The 13747-nt window shown below is 42.0% G+C and overlaps 1 protein-coding gene across 4 annotated transcripts in view; it reads right to left on the bottom strand.

The window, feature by feature from the left end:
* FAM118B (family with sequence similarity 118 member B) overlaps positions 1 to 13747 on the bottom strand; it is a 44611-nt gene that overhangs the window by 21691 nt on the left and 9173 nt on the right. For 2 of the 4 annotated variants that reach the window (XM_070457369.1, XM_070457372.1), the window contains exon 2: positions 2733 to 2825. In XM_070457369.1, coding sequence (XP_070313470.1) covers positions 2733 to 2818 — 86 coding nt within the window. In that variant the 5' untranslated portion in view covers positions 2819 to 2825. Of the gene's footprint in view, positions 1 to 2732; positions 2826 to 8936; positions 9044 to 12069; positions 12116 to 13747 lie in introns of those variants that run through there. The other 2 variants (XM_070457370.1, XM_070457371.1) reach the window with 2 other exon arrangements.

Below are 13747 nucleotides of genomic sequence, written 5' to 3'. Positions count from 1 at the left end.
AAAAGGATCTGTATGCTGGCATTAACGCAAGAAAGGAACAGGGCTTTCAGCCTTGAGAAACCTGGTTTTGAAACATGGTTTTCTACCTCTAGAACTGCCTTCCCTACTCCCAACTTCATGAAAAACTCATCAAGCACCACACACAATGGAGTCCTTGACTGCAGAAGCTTTGTCTGTTGGGGAAGACTGATAATAGAGGTTAGAAGCAAACAATGAAAAGTGTGCTTCAGTTCAAGGGGTCAAGGAAGTGAACCAGACACAAACATATACTTAAGAAAATTTCCAGAAGGATTTATAAGAACTGTACATAGTGGTTAACTCTGGGAATTGGGGAAAACAAGGACTTTTGCTTTGAACTTGAATGTGCTGTACTATTTGAATTCTTTACCTCAGACATTATAGATTTGAAGTATGATTTTTCCAAATTTAAGATTTCCGGTTACAAAAGGAAAATGTAACAGTTGTTTCATTTTCAGCTCTTCCTAAAACACTAAACAAGAGTAATTTTTAAAGAAGGCATACGTTCATAAAAAGTCAAATCGGAAAAGATAATGGAAATAGGAGTAGACAAACTAGGTCGACAGAGCTTAGAAGCTGTCAGGCAAGAGCTGAGTCCTTGGGTAGAAGCTTGGGGACATTCGGGTACAACAGAAGGCAGAGCGTCAGCTCACTGCAAGGCTGTGTCAGACGCGGTTAGAGCTCTAGGATGGGAGGCCTATCTTCTAGGGAGGCTTGACCAGAGGCTTCTGCATCTGAGAACACAGGGCCCAGCTTGAGGAGGTGGCTGTGTAAATTCTGTACAAGAAATATGAGACTTTCCCTTGCCCTCCCCTCCTGAAAAACGACTCCCGGGCATGGGCAGTCAGCCTCAGACCTGTGCCCCAGCCCCACTGGGTCAGGAGGTGGGAGGAGTCCCCTTTGGGGAAAATGGCCCACAGCAGAGACAAGGCTCACAGGGGCCTGCCAGCGACCAAGCCCCTCACCGGAGTCTCCAGTGGGCTCCTCAGTGTTTCCTGTCAGACAGCAGCAGGATCGGGTCGCCTCACCTTGAACAAACTCCCAGCATGAGAGTTACACCCAAACAAGCCAGCAGATAAGAGAGGAACTTGGGGAAAACAAGGGACAACACAGGAAAGAGAAGAAAAACTGAAAAGGACAGAGGGACATTCTCACAAAGGTTGTTTAAAACATGGCATCTGTGAAACAGAACAGGATGCTATAAAAGAGAAAAAAAAAACTGGGCAAACAAAAAGATTTCTTAGAAATTAAAAACATAACAGAAATAAAAATTCCTAAGGTGGGAGATACAACTGAGAAAATCTTTGAGAAAGTAGACTGATAAAAACAAATGTGACAGAAAACTGCAAGAAAATTAGAGCCTTATCCAGAAGGTCCAGGGTCTAAATACCAGAGTTCTATTAAGAGAGAAAACAGAAAAGAACCGTAAAGGAAATTATCAAATAGGTAAAACAGGAAAATGTCTCCAAAGTGAAATCACCAGTAGTCTGCTTAAAAGAGCTACCTGATACCTAGATTCATATGAAGATATGTTGCTGTGAAATTTCAGACTACTGAGAAAAAAATAACCATCCTTATGAGCGTCTAATGAGAAAAGAAAAAGAGCTCATATGTTACAAAGGACTGGGAATTAGATCAGAGTGGCTATTTTGGCAGGAGCACTTAGACGTTAGCAGAGGATGGACAACGATCTCACAACTCTAAGGAAAATGATTCTGTACCTAAAGTTTTCTACTCAGCCAAATCATCAAATCAATGTAAAGATTACAGTAAGACATTGTCAAATGTCTCCCCAAACTGTTTTCCTCTCGAGTCTTACTAAAGAAGCTGATGAGACCTTTTTCAGCAAAATGAAGGTGTGCACTGAAAAGGACGATCCAGGAAACAGAGGATGCAACACAGGAGGATGTGAAGGAGTTCTTGGGGAGATGGGAAAGGGGATGGCAGAGCTGCAAGGCGGCAGGCCGGGAACACAACTGTCAGAGGGAAGAGTCCACAGAACCGTTTTAAGCTGGTATGTCCCTGGCGTGGGTCAGTGGATTAGGAGGTTTACTCTTCCATCACAGCCTGAGTTTAAATTAACAGGCTCAAAGAAACAAAGCAAGCCAAAAAAAAAAAAAAAAGAACACTCTTAATAAACAGAAGGAAAAAAACAGACAAGAAATATAATCATCACATATTAGGCTCAGCTATGAATACTATGTATACAGTCATACAATGTAAATATCAAACTGAAAATTGTGATATAAAACATACGAGGAGGTTGCGGGGAGAGGCTTTGGGTGTGTGTGTGTGTGTTGGGAGCTATGAGGGGAGGATTCATGACAACAAACCTAATCCTTATTTTCCATAATTAGAAATAGATAAAACCAAAAACTAAAAAAAGCAGCAGTAAACAGAGTATTACAAATCTGGAAGCAATCATTAGAAGAAACAGACAAAGCTGAAAGTGATTAGCTCCAAGGAGGGCTGAGGCACTGCAAGCCTTGAAGAACTGACTTAAAATCATATACATTTCTGACCTTGGTAAAAATAAAAATTGAATGCAAAATAAAACAGTCGGATTTTTATACAAAGGCCAGTGTTTTCTTTTTCCTTCTTGAAGGCCAGTAGTAATGAGTAAAGCCGACTGGAAGGTAGGGAAGCTCACTACTTTTGTCGGCCGCCACCAACAGTGACCAGCTCTGCTCCTCAGGCTCCTTCCCCTTGCTTACCTGGGCTTCTTGGTGGGGGGTGCGCCATCACTGAAGAACCCCAAAATCTTGTCTATATCCGAGGCCTGGCTCCCTGTGGAAGCCATCCAGTTTCTAAAGTAGATTAAACACCATGGACCACAATTAGATGTGTAAAGCACATTATTCAAAAGAGCACATGCATTAAATAGTTTTTAATAAGCTGTACATCCTGAAAGCAATTTAGAGGTATAACTGGCTTGACAGAAACTCGTTAATCACTGAGTGTCCCAAACTTATGGGATTAAATTCATCCAAAAGAAAGTGACTTTGAAATTAGGGTTTTGAAGCTCTATACTGTTATCTGACATATATAGCTAAATATATGTTCTGAAGGCTCCCCCACACTCCCCCACCCGGCTCCAGAAACAAACAGAACAGAACCAAACCATCATCAACTCATGTCAATTGTTGGCCATCACTTTGTGGAGCCTAAGAAATACCTGCTATTCTACCTTGAGACAGGTCTGGGGAGGACTGGGGTTTCCCCCTGGAAAACCCATGGGTGATTGTGCTACACACCCCAATTATTAACAGCCTTTACTATCACCTAAAGAAATCACTGGATCAACAATAGGATAATTAATACTAATTTGCTGACTGCTGGACATTCCTTGTCTCTGAACAACTGGTTCCTCACGGCGGGGAAGCATGACTCTCAAGCTAAGCATATGCTTACTCTTTCCCTAACAACGGTTCTATAAACATCTGTAATCTGGACAAAGTACACTCACATAAAAAATTGAGAAAGATGACGTGAGAAAGATGAAAATACAGAGGGAAGTAATGTTTATTAAATTAAGTCCAATGATTAATTCAGCTACTAAATCAGAGTTTTAACAAACTTACCACGTGCCAAACACAATTTACAAATATTAACTCATGTTATCCCCATTATCTTATGAAGTACTACTATCGCCCCATTTTAGTGATGAGAAAATTGAGGCACAGAAAGCTCAACATGTGTGTGTTCAGTCACTAAGTTGTGTCTGACTCTCGGTACCATAATTCAAAAAAAGGCAGTCTGCCTCCCAGGTCCGCGCTCTTAGCTGCGCTATTACAACCTAAAAACATTGTCCAAGTATTATCTTCTCACCTCCCCCCCACACCCCATTTTTAATGTGCAGCTCAAAACCATCAAAGAAGGGAGCTCCCACATTCTAGAAATCTGAAAACCAAAACCTATGTTCAGATCCAGGTGCACCAACTGTGATGCTTTAGAGCTGCGACCTGAGTAGGTGCCCTGCTGACACAGTTAAAGCGCTCAGTTAAATTTAGGAGCTGAAGGAAATCGGTTTTTTCAGGTGATAAGCATTACATGTTACAAGTCTCCCAGCAGTACCAAGTAACCAGAACCCCAGCTCAGCCCATCATTTTCCCCTGGAAAATGCACTCATTTTGCTGGATTCTCTTTTCTGACAGATGGTCGATTCTTGGTGTTGACACCTGAATACTAAGCTTTTCCATTTTTTTTCTTCACAGAGTCAACTATTCCTAAGGTCCATTCCATCTACATAATTTATGAGAATTAAATATGGCCAACAGCTCTTGACAAGTTGTTACTGGAATGTTCTGGGTCCTTTTACTTAGGAACTAAATGCAAAGTAATTCAATATGCCCATATTATATTTGATCACATACTCATTCTGTCTTCTAACATTTTTTCTTCAGTCTGAAATATGTCTCATATGAAACAATATTACATATACACCCCAGTGACATCTAAGCATAAACCATATCTTATTCCTTCTAGAGTGCACTTTCAGAAAAAATAACTCTAGTTTAGCATTTAACCTAAACAATGTGCAGCTACTGCTAAAGAACTTCTAATTGTGAAAATCTTGCACAGAATTCCTAACATGCATCAACTAGTTCACACATTAATTTCTTTAAGTGATCACCACTGGAGTTTTCATTTCAGTGGGACTTAACAGAGGTTGGGAAAAGCTTTTCTGCCATAAGAAAACAAAGGCCAGTGTCTTCATTACCCCAATTACTGCTATGCTACTGAGAAATCCTTCAAGGCCAACAGAGTTCAACAAAATAAAAGACACTCATCAAATGCCAAGACAAGTAACCTTATTAGCCAAAATTTTAAGGCCTAAAGCCTCATATCAGATAGGATACTTTTACTTCGAAATATGTCAGCTTGGCAAGAAATAGGATGCTTATAACTGGTGGATGAAAAGGAAAAATTGAGGCCAGTGTTCTAGGAAAAATCTAGTAAGAGATATGGAAAAAGGATAAAAGAAGAAGAATTGGCTATGTGAATGTAATTAACATTATATAAGATAGCAATTATAAATTTGAAAGCATGAAAGAATTCCAGAAGTCCCTGTTTTCTCAGCATCTTGGCTCTACAAAAATGGCAAAGTATGGCTTCTTTGTCCACAGAGGGATGAGAGTGGGGTCTCTCACCTGCTCTCCTCATGCTGATCTGGGGGGTCTCCCTCTGTTTCTAGTGTGTGGTCTTCGGCTCTAACAAACCACTGACATGCACAATGAACTCAGAATAATACATTTTCAGATACAAATGGATGGAATAAATAAAGAGAAAAGTTCTAATCATGACATTTTTGCCTAAAAACAAAAGATGTACAAATGACTCGCTAGGGAAGGAGGTACTTGCTTGGTCTAAAAGATCAGTTATATTTATAACAAGCCTTACCCTTTTCTATTTAAAAATATAAATAAATAAAACAGTGACTGGAATAGACTGGTTTATTTCTCAAGCATAAACACAGAAAAGGGTTAACTGTTTTCTAAGGGAAAAGACAGTCATCCTCTGACTTGGAAGAACCCAAGCCCCTCTGATTGTGGCTTTTGGACTAATTCCAACACATCTGTTTATTAGAAACTATGGGGAGAGGAAGGAAGGAAGAGACAGGCAGTGTAAGGTACTACAAGAGGGCACCCAACAAGCTTGCGGACAATTAACAATTCACTAAAACAGGTTAAGGCAGTTGATGAATTCAGTTCTATTGGAGACTGCAGCCTATCCTATCTGCTTTGTGTAGAACAAAGTTGCCATTCTCATCCTTCTCATTCACACAAAGAAATGGAACTGATATATAAGAACCGTACGAGGAATCCAGACAAATGGCATAGAGGAACCTATTCTCAGGGCAGGCATAGAGACAGAGACGCAGACACAGAGAGGACACGTGGACGTGGGAGGTGGGGGGAGATGAAGTGGGGGCTGGGACTGACATACGTACCCTGCCCAGCTTAAAGCAGGGAGCTAGCGGCAGCCCTCTGCATGTCGCAGGGAGCTCAGCTCTGCGCTCCGCGACCGCCTGGGGGTGGGACGGGGGTGGGGCTGGGAGGGAGGTGCAGGATGGAGAGGCTATGTGTGTACCTATGGCTGATTGACAGTGTCACAGAGCAGATACTAACACAACACTATAAAGCAACTATACTCCAATTACACACACACGAACTGTATTTAGCTGTGCCTCGACTGTGATTCCTCTGTGTACCCCAGTCTTGAAGTCTTTCCTCTACCTCTGGTTAACTTAGTTTGCTCCTACTTTTATCCCTAAATTGCATGTGACCAATGCCCTCTTCCTTCTGTCAGATGAGACCTGTATCACACTCATTTCCTGGAAATTTGCTTTAACACAGTCACTGATAAAATGCCAGATCGGTACTACTTATTCTTGGGATTTCACCAGCAAACAATGACCTATCAGTGAAAAATGTGACAAGGAACTCATAAGATACAGGGTTTCTGGAAAGACTTTCAGGATTGAGAGGTATAATCACAAATTCTAGAAAGCCTTTTAACTCAAGTCCCAAAATAAACTACACTGATATTCCAGGCTCAAGAGCTCAGATGCTGTTTATATCAGTTATTTTCTATTATAAAACCAAAGTAACACAGCATGTACAGGGAACAAAACTGTTTCAAGAAGAAGTAATGGAACATCCAAATTAAAATCTGATTTGAAGTAGAAGCTGGTGATGGATGTCCATGGTTTTACCATGCAAAGAATGATAACTGATAAATTCCTTCTGTGTCACTGCTTTCCCTCCTGTGAAGTTTCTGAGAAGGTACATGCTGAAAACAATGACACATGATGCTAAACAAGGAGGATTTAAAAATATTTAATGAAAAAATTTTCCACGTCCAAGTAGTATGACCGTGCAAACAAATTTATCACAAATGACCTGGCAATTCATTAAAAATGAGAGTAAATAAATCTTCAAGGGTAAGACTGGACACTCTAGCCAGTCCTTAAAAACTGAAGTCCTCCTCCAAATAAGGCAGTGTGAATTATGAATGACTGTGCCCTCAACTGTTTACTTCTCATGAGAACAAAAGGACAGCGAACAGATGCAGATTCCTTCAAGTCTGGGCGAGCCCACAAGTCATCACCATTATAGAGGATCGGAGCTGGAATTTGACAAGTCTTAAAGGGAAGACTTTCCTGTCACGACTTAAACAGCAATGATTTTGTGTGTGTGTGGGGGGGGGGGGGTGCGGAATTTAAGTTGCATTTTGACATACAGCTTGGCAAATGTTGTGCTTAAAAACCTCAAGTGTAGCTGGATGTTAATAGTGATTAACTGAACTGTCAACACCAGGCTAGACACCTCAGAGGTCCCCACATTGTGGCCATGTAATCCAAAACCCATTTCAAAAAAAACAAAAGCAAAAACCCCATTTCACACCAAACCGAGTGCAGAACATAAGAAAGATAAACAAAGTAGACCTGTCTTTGCATGGTGTCTTAAATGGATAGAATGCATAAAAAAATTGGGGTCTTATGTTTAAAACTCAATTATCAAAATATCCAATCAAGAGAGATTTAGGAATAAGCTTGCTTTGAGTGCATTCAATCTTCTTATCCTGTCATTCAACAGCATCAAATGTCTACAAAACACTCTTGAACTTCCCACTCAGGATGGCACTGGAACTGGAGACCTAAAGAGGTCATGGCATTTCCTTTTAAAGAAAAAGAGGGTGGGCAATTACACTTAGGGGTGATGCACACACAGTTCTATTTTTTAAAAAGGGAGAAAAGGCCTTGACAATTTTTTAAGGGCCCTTCTAAGTCTCAGTTCTATTAACCTGGATCATTTTCCTTTTTTACTGCAAGATGAACGTAGAATGTTTTGCTTCAGAAAGTCGAAGACCTGTGCGTCTTAGCATTTTCTTTAGTGATCATACCTCGGGCTCCAACCTCCTGGGAAATTAAGCTAGAAACAATGAACAGCAATTTTGCAGAGGGGACTCACGTATGAAACAACCATGACAAATGGGGAAAGGAATCGGTAAGAAAAAAGTTTAAGAAACCACAAAAGGATACTAGGAAAAATAAAATTCAGAAACACGAGAAAAGATCAGTTCTGTCTTCCCCAGTGGAGCCAGTGGTAAAGAACCCTCCTGCCAATGCAGGAGACAAAAGAATTTGGGTTCAATCCCTGGGTCGGGAAGATTCCCTGGAGGAGGGTATGGCAACCCACTTCAGTATACTTGCCTGGAGAGTCCCATGGAGAGAGAGGTTTGGCGGGCCACAGTCCATGGGTTTGCAAAGAGTTGGACACGACTGAGAGACTTAGCACACACACATAGCTGAACACCTCAAGTATCTCACTGGATAAACTAAGGCTGACTCTTTACAACTAGTACCGCGCATCCGAAACAAAGGTGATGCTGAATATACACACCAATATAATACACTTGATACACACGTGACTTTGATAATATTCTACTGTATCAGTTATTGATTAGGACTGGAAAGGAGCAGAACCCTGTGCCTAATCCCCTGCCCCCACCTACCCAAGGATAAAGGTCCCTGCCTACTGTTTGTAGAGAAGATGAAGTCTCCCAGGCCTCCCTGAGTCACAAAGGAGCAGGCTCAGACGGCTAGAGATTAGGACAATAGAGCCACAGGTGCAGTGTGGGCTGCACATTCCTGTTGTGCTGTACACACCAGACTGCAGACTGCTCCATCTTGAGCAGTACTGAGTCGATGGCAAACAGCTCCAAGGAATGACCTTAAGAAAATGGGATTAACTCTACTGCTCATAAGCTTGTTCTGCTTGTTTATGTAAATGGCAACAACAACAGTCAGCAAGGGACCCATGTGGACGTCTTCTGCTCTAAGGATACAACACTGCATGTCAGCAGGAAGTCAGACCTTCACCCATGATCCCATAGAAACAGAATGACGTTCTCACAAGTAGGGATTTGGAAGCGCTTTTGGCAGGAAAGAGCTCTCTGCAGGAGGCCCCTCTTAGGCCAGGCATCCCCATGCTCTACTCATCTCTGGCCCCAGCACGCCTTTCAAATCTTCTGACCACAGGACACCTTGCCTCATTCTGATCTCTTGGATCTTTCTGTAGATCAAAGGAGTAGAAATTAAGAATAAGTAACTAACAGATGACCAGATCTCCTCCTGAGCTTCTCCTTCAGCTTTCCCAGGAACAAACTGTGAACAGGACAGCATCTGAAGAAAAACCACAGGAATTCCCTGGTGGTCCAGTGGTTAGGATTTGGTGCTTTCTCTGCCATGGCCCGGGTTCAATCCCTGATCAGGGAACTAAGATCCTTCAAGCTGCAGAGCCGGATGTGGGGTGGGGTAGGGGTGAGGGTAGGAGGAGGACTCTGATTCTCTATCTCAAGGATTAACTGAGATTACTTCCTTTTTCCCTTTAAAAACATCCATGGCCAAGCAGAATCCTGGGAGATGGTTTTTGGAGGGACACTGCACCTACCATATCTCTGCATACTTCCAGCACTCTGATTAGTAGTAATTTTCCTTTCCACTAACATCTGTCTCTCTCTCAAGTACTGATTTCTGAGCAGCCAGCAGCCGGCCCTGACTAGGAAACAGGACCTTATGAAAAGCAGTGTACCTGATTTAGGCTGTAAACTTAAGAAACACAAAGAAAATCTCACTGAGTTAAAGAACAGAAAACACATATCACCAAATAAACATGATAAAAGAATCTGGAGCTACTGAGCTTGAAAGAAAGAAGGGAGGTAACCAAATCTGCTATAAAAGTGCAGTCCCCCAGACTCGGCCCAATCTTTACCTCCATCACCGCCCCTCTCTGAGACAAGCGCGCTAGGTCCCCTGCCAATCTCTGCTATAAAACAAAGCCTTTGGCTTTTGAAATCTATTCATTGGAAGGGTAAATTTTCAACTTTTACTAAATGCTAGTTCACATGAGCTTGTGATCCAACATCAGTTTCTTATTTGAAGAAAAAGAGATTTTTTTTGTTTGCTTAGCTGCCCTATGAAATGAATTTAAGAAACTTTTGTGTTACTTAGGAATTACCTAATTCAAGTTAAGACACGAGTTGGGATATTTATAGATTACCACCTTCAGAGCATTCACAGGATGAAAATTCTTTCCCTAATTTATTCATTTATTTTGGCTTATGAACTTCTTGAATTTGACTGAGAAGCCTGTTCCTAAAAGGCAGAAGAACTCCCTCCCTCCCTCTAGACCTGCAGGTTTCTCCACTCTTCCGCAAACAGGCCTGGAGCACTCTAGCCTGGGGCCTTTCTTTGTGTTGACTGTTCTTTTGCCGGATCTGCTCACCTCCATCCCCCATCAGTACAAGTTTCCAATCCTTTGCTCCACTCAGACCACTGTATTTAAAGCTGCAGCCTCCTCACTCCCTGCACCAGCTGCCCTACAATTTCATAGCATGCACTACCCTCAGCACACTTATTATATTTATTAGTAGTATGATAAAGATACTAATTATGCTTATTAATTGCCATCTGCCTCCTCCCACTGGAATACAAACTCCTCAAAGGTAGGGATCTCAGTTTAGTTCACAAGCATCCTCAGATCCCAGACCAGTGCCTGGCACAGGGCAGGTGAGCAAATACTTCTTGAATGAACTAACTGAAATGTAAGATGTTGTTCATGATCACAATTACAAGAAAGAAATTTATTGTGCAACAAAGCATTTCCAATTAAAAGAAACATCCTATTACTGCTTTTAAGGCAGTCAGGACCATGAAAGGCTGACTTCTTTTTAAAATGGAACAAGTCGGAAAAGACAAATTCCTGTGAAAATTGTGTGCATGGTAAATTAACATTCAGACTATATCGCTTTTCAGATACCCTAACAATCAGAACAGGGGTTGAAGGGAATCTGATTCCAGCAGGCAAAAGGATTTCAGACCTCAAGTTTTAAGAACACTCTCCAACACTAATTGAATATTTTTAGATATCTATCATCTTATTTTTATAACTCAAGTTTCTGATATCTAAGATGTAAACTATTTACTTGGCTGTGCCGAGTCTTAGCTGTGGTATGTGAGATCTAGTTCCCTGACCAGGGGTTGAACCCAGGTCCCCTGCATTGAGCTTGCAGAATCTTAACCACTGGACCACCAGCAAAGTCCCTAAACTGATTTTTAAGGGTGGATTCTTAATGCAAGAACTCTTTCTGGTGAACAACTCAAAGACTTCGTATTCAGGGCTAAAAATACTTGTTTCTTTGTGAGCTTCCCCGGTGGATGCTGGGAGTCCACCTTGCCGTGCAGGGGGGCCGGCTAGATCCCTGGGTGGGAGCTGAACCCACATGTCACAACTAAGACCCCACGTGCCGCAACTGAGACCTGATCCAGCCACATAAATAATAAAAGAGAAGTCCAAAAAAAAAATCACTTACTTTTATTTACTATATTAAATCTAAAGTATTTTACAAATAGAGAAGAAAGGCTTTTGCAGCAGCAGAATGGATTTCAAAACACAAACGGGATTAAGTCATGGTTTAAAAATCACTCAGTGGCTTCTCTGTATTTAATAATGGGAAACTCCTCATCCTGCCGGAAAGACCTGGCCTGGCCGCTGCAGTCTTCTCGACAACCTCCCTTCCAGCCCCCTGCCTTGCCCACACAGGACACATCACCCACGCTCCCAGCTCACACAGGCTTCCCTTAGAAGGGCAGGCGCTCCTTGTCCTCCGTGGGCACCTCTGCCCCCCGTCGCCCCATCCCTGAAGTCTCCCCTTCCCGCGGAGGCCTCGTTTCTATGTCAGTGCCTTATTCACCTTTCTTAACACTTGCCCTCAGCACAGTTTCTGTCATACAGTACATGTTTACACAGTGGAGCAAATATTTAAATATTTGCTGAATGAATGAGTGTGTACCCACCAGGAGTTAATTCAAAGTCTAGAGATCAACTGCTACTTTTATGAGCTTTAAAAAACAAAACAAAACAAAAAAACCCAGAGTGACTAGGTACAGTGCAGTATTGCTTCTTTCACGCCAAATTCACTCTGTGAGGGCTGTGTATCCCTTGGCTGTTTCAGACTATGTTCACTCCCACATACGAACATGCTCACCTGCTCTGCAGGAGTCTTCTTTACCTTTCAGTTTTCTTTTTCCCAACTACATGAAAAAAACACAAAGATTACACAGTACCTTGCAAAAAGTCTACAGATTGTTTTATAAAACAAAGTTACATGCAGAGAATTCTGTCCACTGAGGTTTCCCTCTGGCCTGGACCAAATATATTCTGTATATGCTGGCAGCTTTTAAAATGACAGGAATTGTATTAATTACAAGGTGTTGAATTTTCATGTTAATACCTGTTAAATGCCAGGCACTGCACTAAAACTGATACAATTATTACAACATCCAGTTCACCTCCAACAAACACCATGAAGCATTCACAGTGAGTCAGGCATGGTTCTCTGCACTTTAGGAACGTTCACTCCCCTATGAAGGAGACAGCAGCATCATCCTTACACGTCATGGATGACACAGATAACAGAGACATTAACTAGCTTGCTAGTACTCACATGGCAGTTACACAGTAGACAAGAGACACTGACTGCAGCGTCCACGTTGTGGAGACACAAGTCAGTACTGTCTGACCAAAGATGACTAACATCATGCCCTTAAGGGCCATACCTTTGAGAAGTCTCCACACAGACACACACACACTGGCTTGGTCAAAAAGTTCATTCAGGTTTTTCTTGGTATGGGAAAACCCAAATGAACTTTTTGGCCAACCCAATAAAATACATTTGTGCTAAGTTTAGCAAGCATGTATGAGGAAATTAACAATTGTGTTTGAGTAAGATCATGAAAAACTTTATGGTAAATAGATATCACTGCGGTAAAATTCAATGACATCATTAGGACTCATCCTCCTTTACCTTTTGGAATCTAACACGGAATTCCACTCTCACCTCCTTGGATGCTGTGTTTTCCTGGCCTTCCGCCCACTCCCGTAGGGGAAGCTCTTCTTACTCTGCCCATTCCCTGAACGTGGACCATCCTCAGGGCACCATCTGAGGCTCTCCAGTCCAACCACTTTACCCATTCCCTCCTCTCCCCACCGCATCTAGTCCAGCGGCTCACCATGCCAGCTAAATGCTAATGTCTCCCAAATCTGTGTCCTCAGCCCAGATCTTGCCTGTGTTTCAGACCCATGAGGTACCTACTCAGAGTTTCATTACACAGCCCTTCAAAACACAAACACACTTTTAGACAGTTCTATTTCAGCCTTAAAGATCAAAGCATCATCTGACACCCTGATCCTTATTACGTGTTGGAGGTCTCTGAGTGGCAGAAATAAGCTCTGGGTGATAGGATTATTGATGATTATTTCCTCCTCTCTGTCTCAAGCACTAATGCAAGTATTTATTGATTTTGAAAGAACTGTCCTCTACTTTAGGAAAGTTTTTGTGAGTATCTTCCCTGGATCAGTTTCAGTAATCCCTTAAGAACAAGAGAAAGACCAGCCAGAACACAGGGAAGTGGCTAAGCTTATGACTGCGTGTGCCTGCTCAGTCATGTCCAACCCTGTGACCCTGTGGACTGAAACCCACCAGGCTCCTCTGTAACCCACCAGGCTCCTCTGTCCATGCGATTTTCCAGGCAAGAATACTGGAGTGGATTGCCATGTCCTACTCCATCATGACTGTAAATTAGCCGATATTCTTTTCAGGATTTTTTCTCTTAATAAAAATTAACTGAAAAATATTCTCTTTGATCTGCAAATGAACTGAGAGA

The sequence above is a fragment of the Odocoileus virginianus genome, chromosome 28, assembly GCF_023699985.2.
Source record: "Odocoileus virginianus isolate 20LAN1187 ecotype Illinois chromosome 28, Ovbor_1.2, whole genome shotgun sequence".
Lineage (NCBI taxonomy): Eukaryota > Metazoa > Chordata > Mammalia > Artiodactyla > Cervidae > Odocoileus > Odocoileus virginianus.
The sequence above is the reverse complement of the archived record's forward strand: the minus strand, read 5'-3'. Positions and strand labels throughout refer to the sequence as shown.